Below are 17,889 nucleotides of genomic sequence, written 5' to 3'. Positions count from 1 at the left end.
AGTATGTAAGATTACCAACAAACCATATCGTAGTACAATATTAGCTGATCATTTTTTTTTCGAATAACAATAAAAATAATAACAGCATTTCGATGAGTATTTAATTGTGTAATTTCAAATTTATTGTCTATCAAACTATAGTAGGAGATCAATTTTTTTCTTTTTCGAATTGTCCTATATGATTCCCCTATAAGGAGGTCATTTATCATAGATGACCCTCCTGTAGGGGGTCATTTATCATAGATGACCCCCTATAAGAGGGTCATTTGTTATGAATGATTCTCCTCTCATGTTTAGTATATCATGACCCTTCCTTGAGGAGTAGGTTAGTCTTCTTTTAGATGTATTTAATTTTTTTTTTTTTTTTTTTTTTTGCTGTATATACCAATTATGTAGTTAAGTGGTGTATTTTTCTGAAAAAAAAAAATGAACAGGAAACCCGTCAAAAAAAAAAAAAAAGAATAGGAAAATTTCGAATTTGAGACAAGGGAAAAAATATGTTTTGCTAAATTTGTCAATTTGAAGCTGGCGTCCGCTCCTGCAGTGTACAACCATGGAAGACGCCATAAAATACGAGGAGAGAGAATCTGAACTATCACACATTCACACTGACCAGTGAAACCAACACTTGAAACCCAGATGATTACTTTACAAATTCTTCTTTGGAGTTTTGTTTTTGATAGTGTTGTCTTCAGATAGACCCTTCCTCTTCAGGAAATTGCTTGGTGATTTCGCTAATTTGATATATTCTGAAAATGAATTATTGGCTGCATTTGTTACTTTATCAGAAACACAACAAAATAGAAACCTGTTGAGTCTAGTTCACAGTATAAAAGTTGTTGGGTTTTCACCTCTCAACTCTCAACTTTCAAGCTCTACTTTCCCTGCTTTAGCTTGTGGCTCAAGCCTCAAGGTATGAAATAAACTCCCATCTTTTCCTTTATTTTTACACTCTAATTATTCCTAGATCTTCTTTTTTGTATGTGTTATGTCTTAGGTACCATATTTTCAATAAATTTGAGTGAGCTACTAATCTATACAGTTTGTATTTTGAAACTATCAACACATTTCACTTTAACAATCGTTTGTGATTTATACATCAATATTATAATTATGTAGAATTTTATTAGATTCGTCTTAACATAAACCTATCAAACTATGATTTCTTTTTATAATGTTTACTTGTCATCCTTAATTATATTAGTGCTCAAAGCTTTTCTTGGCAAAAAGTCAAATTGTATGGATGAAAAAAAATATAGGTAGTACTTCCTCCATCTTTTTGTAGATGTTATATTTTTTCTTAAATGTTAATGTCATAATAGATTAATAGATGCTACATATTATAAATGGATTTCTTTTCACTATAAAGATCTTAAAATACTATTAAAAAGTTGGTGGTCTTCCACCCTCTCCTCTAAAATACGGTAAATACCCATACTTTTTCCTTCATAAATGTTTTTTATTCAAAAAGTGATGGTCCCCTACTTTCTCTCTCTACCTTTCTTAAAAACCCACCACTTTCTCTATGTAGCATGTATAAAAAAACGAAAGAGGTATATGCTAATACTCCTTGTTTCATAGAGTACTAGCTTCCAAATCCACACACCTGCTAAAAGTAAGATGTGTGAGTGTGACATTATTGTTCCGTTCAGATAATTCTTGTTTATATACATGTATACATGATTATGTCTTTCATATCATATGTAATTGATGTTATATTAGTGAACCTAGAAAATTATGATTGTATTATAGTGATATATATCACATTGTAATTTATATTTGAAGCATTAGATTCATACTTATACAATAACTTCTTTATAGTTATTCTAAGTTTAAAGATACTATATAAAATAAATATTGAATGTAAGTATATGCTATTGTATAGATATTTTTCTAAATAGGTAAGAAGAAATCCTCTAGTTGCCTCCCACTACAACCATACACCCCAAGCCCCAGACCCCTAATCTCAATGCTTGGGGTAGGAATTGAACCCTAGACTTTATTAGGGAAGATGGGAAAGCTTACCACTTGAGCCGACCCCAATTCCTACTACTGTATGAATGTCGTGCCAAAGCATATTTGGTCTTCTTTTTAGTCATATAAAGATTATGTACTTAGGTAGCTTTTTGGAAATTGTTTTTAACGGCTCTGTTTGACATTACTAGCTGAAAATAAACTGAAACTGATAAGTTAACTGAAACTGATAAGATAAAGCTGAAACTGATAAGGAATTAATTAGTTTAACTGTTTGGCGAAATTAGTTGATTAAGTTGATAAATTATTTTAGCAAAATTAGTTGTTGCCAAAATTTTGGAAAGATTCTCCAAAATTTCAGTCACCTGATTTTGAAAAGGTAAATTTTTAACTTATCATTTAAGTCATTTTAGCCCCCTGAAATTTTATTTTAGGCGCTCCCTAAACACTCTTAATCATTTTAGCACCTAAAATATGTTAGCACCTTATCATTTAAGGTAGATAAAATGCTTCTCCAAACCGAGCCGTTAACTTAAACATGCATTACACTTTCATATACCCCTCAATAGAAAACAACATTATACTTTATGTTCTAATTTTATTAGTCTTATCAAAATCTATTCTTCTTTGTTCTTTCAATTTCAAATTTATTTGTGGTGAAGCATGCTCATCTGGCACTCCCTATGCCTTTTAAGAGTTTCACTTTTTATATCGATTGTTAGATTTGTCATCAATGTACCTGTTTTGCAATGCTTAAGTAAAAAGGTGACTAGCTAGTCTTGAGAAAGGATATATTCAGTAAGATATTGTCAAATTATGCTTTATTGAAATGGAAATGAGAAATGAAATGCATAGGAAACGTGGGAAAGCAAAAACTGATACTCCTTCCATTTCTTTTAATCTACACACTTTATACTTTTGAATTATCGACATACTTTACTTTGATTGTTATTTGTGATTTATGCATAAGAAAAAACATTATTATATTGGGAAATTAAATTTTATAATTTTGACTTATTGATACATAAAGATGTTCGTGGTCAAAATTTTCCGTTAGCAAGTGGAAAAGTTAAAATGTGTGGATTAAAAATAATCAAACATAGCACTCTACTATATTTCTTTTTGTGTTTTATTAGGGATTAATGTCAATGAAAAAAATTACTGTAAAGGATAATTTGAGGATTTCAAAGATGCATGAGGAGGAAGAACTTGGTGGAAAATGTTACCTATATGAGACTTTATGTATGTCAAAGCTGTTGAAGTTGAAATCTTACAATAGTACTATAAATCTGCTGAAATGTTGTTTGATGCTCTTTTTATCACTTGATCTTCCAAATGCTGTGGACATGCTTAAATGTTTTCTTTTCCCTACCCAGTTCCAGATTGTTACTCGTTTGGTAAAGAATGGAGTATACAGAGAGGATGGGAAGCAGAACTCGTATGATCTTGGTTGTATGGTTTTGTTCATGGACTTTGTCATCTTCTATGGTTGCAAGCGCTGATGTGTGGACACGAATAGAGCTAAAGAAGCGGCCATTAGACTTGACGAGAGTTACTGCTAAAGGCTTTAATGTTAAACGTGATCATAAGGATCTAAATTCTGCCATTGTTTATTTGAAAAATTTTATGAATATTCAATATTATGGGGAGATTGGCATTGGCACCCCTCCCCAAAAGTTCAATGTGGTCTTTGATACTGGTAGCTCAAACCTTTGGGTTCCATCATCTACATGCTTCTTTTCGGTGAGTTTGTGCTATATATAATATAAGCACCTTATATTTTGTGCTTGGTTTTGCTGCAGAGTGGTAATTATTCACTTGTAACTATGAGCAGATTGCTTGCTACTTTCATAACAGTTACAGGTCAAAGCTGTCGACGACATACACCAAGATTGGTAAATTTTACTCATGTTCTTGAATCCAGCTTTTTTTTTTTTCTGTGTATTTGGTGATGCATTTATCAGCTAACTTACAATTTATTGTTGCGGGGTACTACTTTGAACTAGAGGACAACTTGGAAGGTTACAACTCAGGATAACTTCATAAGTTTGTTTTGAACAAATAGCCCTCCATCAATAGGTTATAAGCTGTTGAAAGCTTTTAACTAGTAGGCTAAGATGCTGAATCTATTTCAACAGGCAAACTTTGCAAGATTCCTCATGGTTCTGGATTTATTTCGGGATTCTTTAGCCAAGATAATGTTAAAGTTGGTGGTCTTCTTGTCAAAGATCAGGTTTGTTGTTTCTCATTTTTCGTTTCCGTAGCTAACCACAAATTTCAAATGTTTCTTTATATCAACTATCACATGTCTCTCAGGTGTTTGTTGAAGCAGAGATTGAAAGATCTTTAGATCTCATACTTATGGACTATGATGGGATAGTTGGTTTAGGATTCCAGGATATGTCTGTTGGGGATGTTCCGCCACTATGGTACATATCTCTTACATTCTGTATGTACTTTTTCCTCTCCTTATTGAACTTCTGTCATCCTAGTTATGTCTAGTTTACATTTAAGTTCGTATGCTTCTATCATACTTCAAGTTTAATAGTTTAACTAGAACTGGAAAATGAATCTGGTGATTTCAGATTTGTGTTCGTGTGAAAATTGAACGGGTTTGGCAAACACTTAATTTAAACTTAAGGCAAGTATGAGATGGATTCGGTTCAGAAAGAGAGACAGATCAGCACCCAATACTCAAACAAAACCCATCTCACTTACAATTTCAACTAATTTTCTTGTTTCTAAATAATGTCCATCTAGTATTTTTTATTTGAAAAGAATTTAGAACATCAAATGCACCACTTCTTCTATCTTTGAAATTCATGTCCATTTTCAGTGCTTGTTACTTTGATGTTTGGATTATAATGGACTAAAAACAACACTAACTTAAAACACATGAGTTATTTTTATTAATTGTGAAGTGGTAGAAGTTATTGCTATTGTATATCAAATGCAAAATGTCTAAAATTTAGATGATAAAGACTGTGTAAACGGAAAAAATCTTTATCACATTCTTCCAGACATGGGCGACTTGCTCCCCTATTTTATTGTTATCTTGTAGAGAATCATGTAATTACACGGTTAAGTCGACGGATATTAAGAAAAAGAACGTAATCATGTATCCATAATTAGCAATAAGACGTACTCTTTTTTGCTGTCTAAACATTAGAAAAGTATAGCATTATCCATATAAATTTAGAGGTCACTTGAAAAAGCATCTCAGTTATTGCATGGGTAAGGCTGAGTATCAACTCCTGTCATGCTCAATTTGAGCTCCTTTAGAGGCTCTGGATAATGTTCAGGTTCAGAACATCAAGGGACTGGGTGGGCGTCAATAGCCATTAACCATACCAAACTTCAACTTCTTTTTTTTCCTGAAAATATCAATGATAACCGAAAATTTGATGAGATTGGATAAATTGATCACCCCCTCCCCCCCTTTCCAATATAATTTTCTGGTTCTTCTCCCTGATAATATAGTTGTTGACTTGCTGTTGTTGCTACTGCTACTCGTGCTGCTGCTCCTATTAAAATTTAGAGAGTTAACAAATAGGCAGTTTAATGTATGGTTAGATTGGATAGCTGCTCATATGAATTAATACAATAAATCCATTTAATTAAACAGGTTGAGCTTATTTTTTCAGGGTTGAAAACTCCAATTGGAACCTATCTCATTTGATTATATAGATTGTAATGGTTTTCATCCAATGATTGAAGTTAATGAGGACCCCTGACCCAAGCCTACTTTTCTTGTGTTGTTTCGTGTCAGGTTATGTCGTATTAGGTTTTGCCTACTTTAAGTTAAACCAGAGAGAAGCAAATTGTTCACTTAGAACAAGTACTTAAACTACTTGAGAGCTTATTAGAGAAATCAATTAGCTGATTGGTAGAAGGTGTAGAATGCATCTCCTAGTATTCTACATTGATATGATGCACATAAATGCTAAAATGGATTTTCGAACTTCTGATGGTGCCTACCCCCGTTGAACATATTATTTGCTTCCTTTTATATGGCATTGATACATGGTTAATGGGTGAAACGATCTGTCTCCATACTAGGTACAATATGGTGCAGCAGGGACTTTTTAGCAGGCAAATCTTTTCTCTCTGGCTGAATCAGGACCCAGAAGATAAAGAGCTTGGTGGTGAAATTGTTTTCGGTGGAACCGACTGGAGACATCATCAGGGCGATCATACTTATGTTTCAGTGGCTGATAATGGTTACTGGCAGGTCTCTAAAGCTTTAGGTTATGAAGTTTTATACCTTGTTTTCGTGCTTCTTTCTTTATGAATCTTGAACCATGTTCTTGCTAATGTCTTTCCAGATAGAAGTAAAGGATCTTCACATAGGAAGCTGCTCAACAGGTACAGTGATTATCAGCACAATTGGCAATATATATGTTATTTGTTTCATACAATTGCAAAGTTAAGATAGAGTGATTATCTGCACAATTAGCAATATATGTTATGTGCTTCATAGAATTGCAAAGATATGTAAAGATGGTTGATATGGAGATGAATTTTTTTAAGAGATAGTAAAAGAATTTGATTGAATGAAGGGAGAAAAGTAAAGAATAAATATATTTTTATAATTATTGATTTCACTTGAAATAGAAATGTTAAGTTTGTTAATGGACATAGGGAGTTTAAAAATTCTCTAGCTACTTGGATTATTCATTTCATCTCAATTTTCCATGTGGGATCCTCGACACTCGTCCATGGATATTGATATTTGGACACTTTATGTTGGGCCAATAATATGGAATTCTTTTTGGAAAGTATATGAGTCGGACACTTAGACATGCATCCGTGTCTGACATGGGTAGCTGAGTTTGATGTAGTCAGTTCTAGAGAAGGGGTAGTGATCAAGGCTGCTATATTCTTTTAGAATTATGTTCTTCCAAGTTTCACCTGATCTATGTAATTATGGAAATCCCTTATAATTTTACAGGTCTATGTTTGGATGGCTGTGCTGCTATTCTTGATTCTGGGACCTCACTACTTGCTGGTCCAGCAGTATGCATCCTGAAACTATATTTTCTTGACTGCACTGATATTGACATGGGCAGATCTTAACCAGTTACTATCTGTGTCAGATGGCTGTGGATAGAATTCACCATGCCATTGGAGCAGAAGGAATAGTCAGTTTGAAATGTAAAACTGTTGTTTCGAAGTATGGGACCCGAATATGGGATCGTCTAATATCAGGGGTCTGGCTCAGTGTTAATTTGCATTTCATTCTTGGTCTCTGGTAACTTCTTTCATATCTATTTGAGAAGCTTAGATTTCATACTTTTACTTGTTTCCAGTTAGAACCAGAAAAAATTTGTTCAGACATCGGCTTGTGCATATATAATAACTCATCCTCAGGGCATATGAGGTTAGTCTCTTGCCTTGTGTCACCTTTTGGGATCCATTGTGTTAATGCCAATATCGAATATTAACCAAGTCCCTGGAACTCATGCAGTGGAAAAAATGGAACATTTTTTAATGGAAAATTCGAGGAAGAGTCAAACACATCATTTTGTGGTTTCTGTGAGATGGCAGTAATCTGGGTACAAGTGCAAATAAAAGAAAGGAAAGCAAAGGGAAATATATTCAAATATATGAATAAGGTAACATATTAGTGCCATTGCACCTTAGTTGTCTTGATAAATCTGTGCATTCGCAACTGATTTTAGTTTCCATGCTCAAGCTGTGTGAGGAAATTCCAAATCCCGGGCAAAAATTGTTCGTTGACTGCGAGAAAATTGGAGACATGCCACCTATTTCATTCAACATTGGGGACCAAGCCTTTCCTCTCATGCCAGAGCAGGCAAGTCTCTTTGCTGGTTTCTAAAATATGTTTGATTTCTGAAATGGCTAATTGTGTTAATTTAATTCGCTATACAAGAATGGTTGTTTTATGATCTTTGTACTTGAAAATATTTTGAACCCAAAATATGGTGAGAGGTGAAAGATCTAACAAGGAAAATTATTGAGGAAAATAAGCCCTGTCGGCTTATGCCTGTTCATCTTCCCTCCTCAGTGACATATGCGAATCAATTGATACCCTTCATAGACAATTCTCTTGGAGACAAAGCAAAGATAAAAACAACCTCCTTATTCCTTGGAACAAAATTTGCCAACCCAAAGCTCGGGGAGGCCTAGGCCTTCAAAAGATCTTACCTTTAAACAAGGCTTTTAGCCAAACTAGGTTGGGGCTTGCTCTCTCAATCCTTCTGGGCTAAGCTCGTCAAGGAAAAATAAATATCTTTCTTTGATTACACCCCCTCAATCAAGACTCCCCTATGTGGGGGAAAATTCTTGCGCAGATAGAGTAAAGAGATCCGATGAAAGATAGGACATGGCAAAACTATTATATTCTGGCTGGATAATTGGGTCACAAATGAAAATATGATAGACCAATTAGAAATGAACCACACTCGGCTCAACCTCGGCCTTACTATCTTTAATTTTGTTCTTCCGGACCATTCCTGGGATATTCTAGTCTTATGAACATTCTCTCCTCTCTTATTGTGTCAAAATCAAAGGAATTCGGCTCCTCTAACGAGGTGAAAGATATGCTCATTTGAGGACCTACTCCTAATGGTCAATTCTGAATGAAGTCAGGCACCTGGCTCGCTTACAACTTAGCACTAGCACCACACCACACCACACCACTGTGGCCCTTTCGCTGGATATGGAAAATTGATATCCTGTTGAAACTCCAAATATTCCTGTGGCAAATCTGTCGTAAGACCTTGGGAGTAAGAGACACCCTCTACAAAAGGCAGAATCATCCCTATCAATCTTTGTGCTCTATGTAATGAGTTTCAAACTCTAGACCATCTTTTTCTCGCTCGCCCTACTACTAGATCGTTATGGGATCTTATGGATACCATAAATTAGTTACAAGCCAATGTATAAGCAGTACCATTGTTTAGAGCATTAAAAATAAAAAGACTGCATCAAAATATATATTCCTTATTTGGAGTCTTTGGAAAAAAAAAATTCCATTATTTTCAATCACTAAAGATGGAACGCCTGCAAAATCCTTCACAGGGCTCGATTTGTCCATCATGAATGTCGCAAACCGCACTCCAATTGATTTTTATCAAAATTCTGGCTCTCCCTTCACGGGGCGCAGCTGCCTTCCATTTCCGCCTCACCATCCATAAACCTAGTTGCTTTGGAGTCGCCTCCCATTAACTCCTATAAACTCAAATTCGATGGTTCCATTCGAGATTCTTTTGCGGCAGCTGGAATTATCATCCACATCCAACTCACTTGGGTGACCTAATCCACATCCATGCTTTCAACCTTAGTTCTACTTACAACATTCATTGCTGAAGCTTCTGCTCTTCACCCGGGAATACTCCTTGCTATTCAACATAACATCAAAAATACTTACTCCCTCCGTCCCAAAATATAGTTTCCATTTTCCTTTTTTAACTGTAATTTATGCAAGTAGAATCTAAGAGGTATATTAAAGATTTTTTGATTATTTAAATAAATTTTGTACGAGAAAAGATGATTTTAGGAGAGAGAATGAAGAGTAATTGGTGAAAGAGCATTAATTGTAACATTTTGGTTGAATAAACAAAGGGAAAAACAAAATTCAAGAAGCAAATAAATGAAGGGACACTTTTTTTCTAGACAAATTACAGAAAAATGTGGAACTAAATATGGAAATGGGAACTATATTTTGGGACACCCAAAATGGAAATGGAAATTATATTTTGGGACGGAGGGAGTATTATTGATGTCAATAACCTTGTGGTCGTCAACACGAAAGGTCTATGGGCTCCTCCATGACAAATAGCTAATATCACGAAAGATATCAAACTTCTACTTAACAAGTTTGAGTGTTGAAAGCTCACCTTCTTTCTATCCTTATGAACGACGCATTACGAGTTCCCCTCAAGCGGAGGGTATCCTTATATATATATGGAGAAATTATTTATGTTCTTCCAAAACTATTCTCACACATTTCTAATGCTTGTGAATTAGAATGTTTGAAGTGAACATATAATTTCCTCCAAACCGAATGGTGCATCAGTTCATCAGTCTGTACATTGTCATGGTATTTACTATTAGCTTTTTAGTGCTACACCAATGACAGATCATGGGATACATATGTCATATCTAAGCAGTTTAGTTGACCTGAAATTCCAAGTCTATGTTTCAGTTTTCCTCTTTGATCTGCTATAGTAACTGCATAGATGAGACACAGCTACAATTTTTCTATAGACTTCTCTTCCTAAAAGGTTACCTCCATCCCTTCACTCATTCAATCTGCTCTATAGTGAGAGTCACCCACTCACCTCTGTTTGGGTCAGCTGGAAAGGTTCCATTTGGCTCGCACCGGTGAGCCCTCTTCAGTCTTCGCTTGGGGCTTGAGGTCCACCCACCAAGGAAGAAGATTGCTCTCCATATTTTAGGTTGGCCCATGAAGTTCTGTAGGAACAGCTCAGTTTAGCCACCAGGCTTTTTGTGTGTGCATATCTTGTTCATAGTTTGTTTTATATTATTAATATCTTTTATGGCTGTCCTAAAAAGGTAAAATTTACGGCATCCATTACTGCAATCTCCTTGATTTTTTTTTGTTCGATAGTAATTTTTCGTTGCTCTGAAGTCTCAACATGAAGCTTATAGTGAGTTTTTGCTTTTACATGGTACAGTACATCCTTAAAGTAAAAGAAGGTTGTTCAAATGTGTGTTTTTCTGGGATTGTTGCTATGGAAGTGCCTCCTCCACAAGGGCCACTTTGGTAAGTTACCATTATCATAATTTTAAGTCTCCAGTTCAATGTATGCTTCCATAAATTTGGTGGTCTTATAATGGTTTCGTCGTTTTTTGTTTTTGCTAGGATTCTTGGTAACATCTTCTTGGGAGCTTATCACACAATCTTCGACTTTGGGAATCTCCAAGTAGGATTCGCCAAAGCTGCTTAATACCATCTGCTGTTCATCCATATTTTGTACTCCTATAAAAGTTTCACCAAGAGTTTGTTGATGTAGTTTGTAATACAACTTTGAAAGCTCAATTAGCAGCTCATTTGAGTTCGGCTAAGATTCCCTTATTTAATATATGAGTCAAGTTTGTACAAGTTCTAAAGCTCATTTGATAATAAGCATGAACTTATCACATATACATTCCTGTATAAGTTCATGAACATGTTTATATATGGTTATGAACAATTCAATTTTTTTGTTTAAATGTACTTAAAGCTAATTTGTTTTTAATTAAAAAATTCATTTAATATATATCATAAATTATTAAAATAGGCGGTTTAATTTTAACATAAAATTAGACAATTCCAATATTGAATTTTTCTAACAAGCCTATTCCATTTTACTCTAATCTAACACAATAGTAGTCATCCCTTCTCTTCTCCTTCCTTTTTTTCTTGATTATTGAACTACAACAGATAATTTTAAAAAAATAACTCGATAGTTTTACCGAATGTATTAAACTATCAGTAAATGGATTAAACTAGTCACTGAATGGATTAAAGAATATCATTATTGACTAGATTAAACTGATCACGAAATAGATTGACCTGGTCCATAAATAGATTAAACTAGTCGCTATATTAAAAAAGGTGACATGTTCTTTTCTTAATATTGAGCTTGGACCGTGCCTAATTTTAAGTTAAAATTAGGCAGTCTCTTACAAAACCAACTGAATATATTTAGAAATTTGTACAGCTGTTTAAGGTTTTTTTTTTTGAAGTGTTTAAAATTTATGTTACTTTTTTTTTTTGAACAATATCCTTACCTCACTGATAAACTCGCTTGTCTAATAAAGGAGTTGTCGAGTTGAACTTGAGGCGATGCCGAGCACAAAAATATCTTAAGCAAGTTGGGTAATCTTTCACAATTCGTTAAGCAAAGTTCCTCGTATGAAAATTGAGAGGAAATTCTTACATACTAACACATTACTATTTGTGAGTAAAGGCGATATAATTAGGGCCTGTTCTCCCCAGCTTATTTTCAATTCAGTTCAGTTCAGTTCAGCTCCAATAAGTTCAGTTCAGTTCAGTTCAGTTCAGCTCTATTCTTTTTATAACCATTTTGTTAAATATTATTATTATTATTATTATGTTGGTATAATTTATTTTACTAATTATTATTATTATTATTTAAATATATATCATTACTATTAAGTATTATTATTATTGTTGAATCTATATATATTTTTTATTATAGCTTTACTAATTATTATTACTATTATTATTAGGAGGAACATGGTTTAGGTCAAAGCACAAATAAACCCACTTTTTTTAGCCCATAAACCAATCAAATCGCGTCAAGACGGTTTATGATGTAATTTTCGCGGTCCAACCCAATCATTATTTTTATTACTAAATATTTTTATATTATTAAATCTAATTATTAAAATAATAATATTAATTTACTTCTTAGATATTATTGTTATTATATATCATCGTCAAATATTAATATATTAATACAAATAATATAAAATAATTATTATTAATTATCATTATTATCATTAATTATTATTATTAATTTATGATTATTAATGTTATTTATTTATAACTATCATTTTAAAATATTCAAAATACTACTATTATTATTATTCATTATTATTACTTATCATAATAATTATTACTTAATATTCATATTATTATTGTTTAAAATATTAATTATATATTTATTACATTCAATTTATTTCAATGTAATTTAATTCAATTCAGTTCAATTCAGTTCAGTTCAGTTCAGTTCAGTTCAGTTCAGTTCAGTTCAGCTCTGATAAGTTCAGTTCAGTTCAGTTCAGCTCTGATAAGTTCAGTTCAGTTCAGTTCAGCTCCGATAAGTTCAGTTCAGTTCAGTTTTATGCCGAAGGGAACAGGCCCTTACATAGCATTAATGCTAGGTAGTCAGCAAGTAGCAAGAGAAAGTCTGTAATTATGCTAAAGAGAATATTTGGAGATCAGTAGACTTTTATCCAATTTAAGAACTACCTCAGGAGAATTAACCTAATTCTAATTTAGTCTCCATGAGATTGACTTGTATATCGATGATGTTACTTAAATCTTAAACCGTTTGATGATACATGTTACAAAAATATGCTAATATTTCCTAAAGTTGGTCAAATTTACTATTTTTTACCAATAAATTATTCTAATATTATTATTGGCCATTTCACCTAATAAAGTACCAATCAACTAACAACTGTCTATCAAGCACTTCCACACAAACACCTAATACTAGTTAAACCAACTAAAACAATCAACTAATCGCTAACAACTAATTCAAACATCTAAGTGCTGACATCTAATCTTTAATTGCCAAATAGGGCTTAATTCTTTTGTCTTCACTTTCAAGATGTGTGGATATCATACTATTAGAATACTACTTGGCATAGTATTCATATTGTAAATCTGTACTGATTACACCATATATCAACCAACCAAATATTATTTAGTCTACTATCTAGTATACCTCTTTCTCTCTTACCATCTCTCTGTATTATAAAAATTTATAAAGATGTTTTCTTCAAATATAATTGAAAAGTGATTTTTGACTACAAGAAAATCTCGTCTATTTTATTTCCTGAATATACATTTTCACTGCCCTATAATAATTTACAGCATATAATAAGCTTTAATCATGATCTGCAAATCATGCTCATTAACTAGGAAGATTAATTTAATTATGTTCCATCTTAATAGACGTAAATCATGCCAATACTTCTAGGATATGCTCTTTGATTACATTATCATAATTATATTATGGATATATGACTTTTAAAGAAGCTGTCGATACTTGCTCTATATTTTTAAGGGGTAAAGCTTGCTGGTCATTCACCATTAATTTATAACCCATCAAACACAATACATTGCATTCAATATTTGTCTCTCATTGCACCTGCTAGTCTCTGGAAAGAAAAATGGCTTTAGAAACAGTTCTGTCTGTTGTACATTATTGAAGCTACTGCTCCTATATTGATATACCTGCCAGCTCAGCTAAAATCAGTTACATGAGTTTGTTATTCTACAACTAGTTAGTTGTAACTAAGTTATCTCTCTCTCTCTTTTTCTTGTAATTAATATTATGAGCAGTCTATCAATACTCCTGTACCTTCTCAGATTCATTTGATGATCTAATAAAAAAACTTTCTCTCTGATTCTTCCTTCTTTGAATTCTCTTTAAAGTTTGATTACATTTATGAAAATATCATGGTATCAGAGCAAGAATCACTACGATTTTGTTCTAGAAATCTTAGATGTTTAAGTTCAGCATCTGTTCTTATCATAGCATCACTGAAAATTCTTCATACAATCAATTTCTTTGCAAAATTATTGAGGTATCTTTGAATCTAAAATTCTGATTGAATTCTTCTTGAGTTGATTAAATTTGTTTGTTGTGTTGTTGCAATTCTTCTGAAAATTTCTGAAAACTCTCCAGAAATCTATTGAATACTTGTTCAAATTTTGCAAAATTGTTGCTGAAAATTTGTTGAATTGCTTATTCTTGCTAAAATTCTCTCTATAACTAGTTGAACTCCCTAGAATAATGCTAAGATCTCGTTGAAATTCTTGTTCCTATTGATTGATTGTCAATTCTTCTTCACCTTAAGATCTTTTGAAATCTTGAAATCATTTGCTTGATTATCTAAAATTGAGAAAATTCTACCTCATTGCACCTAAAGTGTTTGAGTAAATTTCTCTGAAAACTCTTCTTCTTCTTATCTGTCTGAACTTGTTTTTCACATGTTCTTTACTTGTTTCAAAATGTCTTCAACTGAAGATTCTTCATCAAACACGCTTCCTTTGAATCAAAATCCTACTAGTGTATACTATATCCATCCTTCTGATTCAAACACTGCACATCTTGTCTCTGTCAAGTTTAATGGTGTAGGATTCACAAACTGGAAAAGATCTATGATCTTAACACTTAATTTCAGCTAAAAATAAACTAGGTTTTGTGACTGGTGATATTCAAGAACCTCCTTCTGAAAAATCTGATGAGCATAAGGCTTGGAAAACATGTAACACCTTAGTATGTTCATGGCTGTTGTATAACTTGGATGAAGTAATTGCAAAGAGTGTACTATTTCTTCAAACTGCAAAAGAAATATGGAAAGACTTGGAAGAGAGGTTTGGCTATTCATCCATGGCTCAGGTATACTCTTTAGAACAACAACTTGCAGAAATATCACAAGGCTCACAAAGTGTTTTAGAATTTTTCACCAGCATCAAAACTATACGGGATGCCAGCAGTGATGCACATCCTCTTCCTACATGCACTTGTAATCAGTGTTCTTGTAACCTTACTAAGAAGATCTATCAGAGACAACAAGAGCAAAGGCTTTTGCAATTATTATGAAGCTAAATGAGCAATTTGCTACTGTGAGAGGAAATGTGTTAATGATGCAACCTTTACCAAATGTGTCTCAGGCATATAGGTTGTGTCTCAGGAAGAGAGACACAAAGAGATTTCAAATCTTTCTAATTCAACTGAATCTATAGCTTTCTTAGCTGATAAGAGACAGTTTTATAAGCCTCCTTAGCAACAAGGAACTTATCAAAAGTCATACAACCAAAGCAAGAATGTTTCAGGTAACAAGAGACCAGGATCCAATTACTATTGCACTCATTGCAAGGTACCTGGTCACAGCTATGAGAGATGCTTTAAAATCCATGGTTATCCACCTGGTTTTAAAGCTAACAAAGATAGAAGAATAACAACTGCTACTTCTCACAATCCTACTGATGATGCTATGAATGAAGGATCTAACACCATCATTTTAGATTAATACAATCACCTTCTGAGTTCGCTGAAATAAGTCCCTGACTCTTCTTCCACCCAACCTATTGAAGGAGATACAATTGGACATGCCTTACTAGCAGGTAAAGTCTGCTTATTATCTAGTTTTACTTCAAGTTGGTTGCTAGATAGTGGAGCCACATACCACATGTGTGCTCACCTTGATTGGTTCACGAATTACACCTTTATGACTGGTATTGATAATTACATTATCATTCCTGATGGAAGCAAAGTCCAAATAATGCACACAGGTTCTATTACTTTAAGTAATGGCATAATTCTTAATAATGTGCTACATGTCCCTGGATTTCAGTTCAACTTGATATCTGTGCATAAGCTTTGCAAAAATCTGAAATGTGAACTGATTTTTACTGCTGATTCTTGTTATGTTCAGGACCATTCTCAGACAACTCCCTCAACTCTTCTTGGTAATTTGAAGTGTGGTTTATACAATGTTGAAGTTCAACAGTTGACAAAGTCTACTTCACTTGTCTGTAATAAACCTAATTATTCTGTTTTGCAAGATGCTAAACTTTATCACTTGAGATTAGGTCATTTACCTTTTCATAGATTGAAATTTGTTCAACCATCTTGTGATGTTTCAGCTACTTTGCTTACCACCATTTGTCAGGTGTGTCCTACAGCTAAACAATCAAGGAAATCTTTTTTTTTTTTTTGCTAAATCAGTAAGTAAGTAATATTTCAAACTCCAAACCAAGTACACCTAAACCCATACCAAGGATGAGGCAAACCAACTAGGTAGGACCCCCTCAAAGCCAAGATAGGAAGCATCTAATTACAAATCTGCAATGACAAATTTCTTACCCATTCTCTAGTTTTCCTAGGCATTTTCTGAGGCATTATACTATAAGCTCTATTAATCACACTTTTCTGAATTCTATTCATCAAGCTTTGTACATTAATTACACATTGATGCCAATACGCCTGGTTCCTAACCCACCAGACATGATATATCATTGAACCAAGCCAACATTTTACCTGCACCAGTAGCTGTGAACTATAGCAACATGTAAACATTAAATGGTCTTGAGTTTCCTCTTCGAGCTCACATATAAGACAAGTAGCATTCTCACTTATGCCCATCTTATGCAATCTGTAAGTAGTCCGCAACCTTTGATGCATAACTAACCAAGCTACAAAATGATGCTTAGGAATCATCATTCTGTTCCAGACTAGTTTATCCCAGTGAACATGTTCCACCTCACCCACCATCATATGATAGTTCTCCTTAATTGAATAAGTGCCCATCTGTTTCAGCTGCTCCTCAGTTAAATTTTTTTTATACAATCCTTCACCTCACAAACTTTTTTCCAGTACCAGCTGCTACTCATAGGAGGTTTATACTCCCACCAATTATCATGCTTCATATACACCTCATTAATCCATTTTAACCATAAGGAATCTTTTTTAATGCTAATTGCCCAGGAATATCTGCCCATGGCAGCTTGATTCCATACCTGAATTTGCCTGATCCCCAGTCCACCAGCCTGCTTTGGCATACACAGTCTAGGCCAAGCAATGTAACCTCCTTTTCCACTGTAATAATCTCCAGTCCAAAGGAAAGCTCGACACATCTTTTCAACTTCATTCAAAACTCTTTTAGGCAATATAAATACTTGTGCCCATTAGATATGAATGCTCATCAATACTGAGTTCACTAAAACCAATCTACCCTAATAGGATAGATGTCTACTACACCAACTTCTAATTCTTGTGGTCATCTTCTCAACTAACACCATGCAATCACTAGTAGAGATTCTTATAAAGAAATTGGAACCCCCAAGTATTTAAATGGCAGCTTCCCAAGTTTAAAACCAGAGGCATTGATGATTCTAAGCACCTGATCATCTAACATTCCCGATGTGCACACTTCAGACTTATTCACATTCACCTCAAGTCCAGAAGCCTCAGAAAAGTGCTTAAACCCTTGGAGCATTGAATACACAGACACAAAATCACCCCTACTACATAGTATAACATCATCAGCAAAGCACAAATGATTGAGTGTGACACCACCATATCTAGGATAAAACTTGAACTGAGTCTTCTCACCAACCACTTTCAAAGTTCTACTCAAATACTCCATACAAATTACAAAGAGCAAAGGGGCAGTGGA

The 17,889-nt window shown here is 33.7% G+C and overlaps 1 protein-coding gene and 1 long non-coding RNA gene across 3 annotated transcripts; both read left to right on the top strand.

Moving 5' to 3' along the window:
* Positions 1–464: 464 nt before the first annotated feature.
* LOC104906932 (aspartic proteinase) lies at positions 465–11,175 on the top strand. Of its 2 annotated transcripts, XM_010695763.4 has the most exons (14): positions 468–913; positions 3,351–3,717; positions 3,809–3,869; positions 4,113–4,207; positions 4,291–4,403; positions 6,034–6,205; positions 6,300–6,339; positions 6,926–6,990; positions 7,071–7,184; positions 7,284–7,354; positions 7,442–7,589; positions 7,670–7,789; positions 10,638–10,726; positions 10,826–11,175. In XM_010695763.4, exons 2-14 carry the CDS (start codon positions 3,379–3,381, stop codon positions 10,908–10,910), a joined length of 1,512 nt encoding a protein of 503 aa, XP_010694065.2. In that variant the 5' UTR covers positions 468–913; positions 3,351–3,378; the 3' UTR covers positions 10,911–11,175. The 2 variants fall into 2 exon arrangements, with proteins under 2 accessions (XP_057249641.1, XP_010694065.2); XM_057393658.1 differs by lacking the exon at positions 7,071–7,184 and having other exon boundaries at positions 465–913.
* Positions 11,176–13,621: 2,446 nt separating this feature from the next.
* On the top strand, positions 13,622–16,376 carry LOC125496007 (uncharacterized). The gene is made up of 2 exons (XR_007272594.2): positions 13,622–15,835; positions 16,147–16,376. It is a non-coding gene; the product is annotated as an uncharacterized LOC125496007 (long non-coding RNA).
* Positions 16,377–17,889: the final 1,513 nt, after the last annotated feature.

The sequence above is a fragment of the Beta vulgaris genome, chromosome 3 (assembly GCF_026745355.1).
Source record: "Beta vulgaris subsp. vulgaris cultivar EL10 chromosome 3, EL10.2, whole genome shotgun sequence".
NCBI lineage: Eukaryota > Viridiplantae > Streptophyta > Magnoliopsida > Caryophyllales > Amaranthaceae > Beta > Beta vulgaris.
This window is presented reverse-complemented; position numbering and strand designations above follow the sequence as displayed.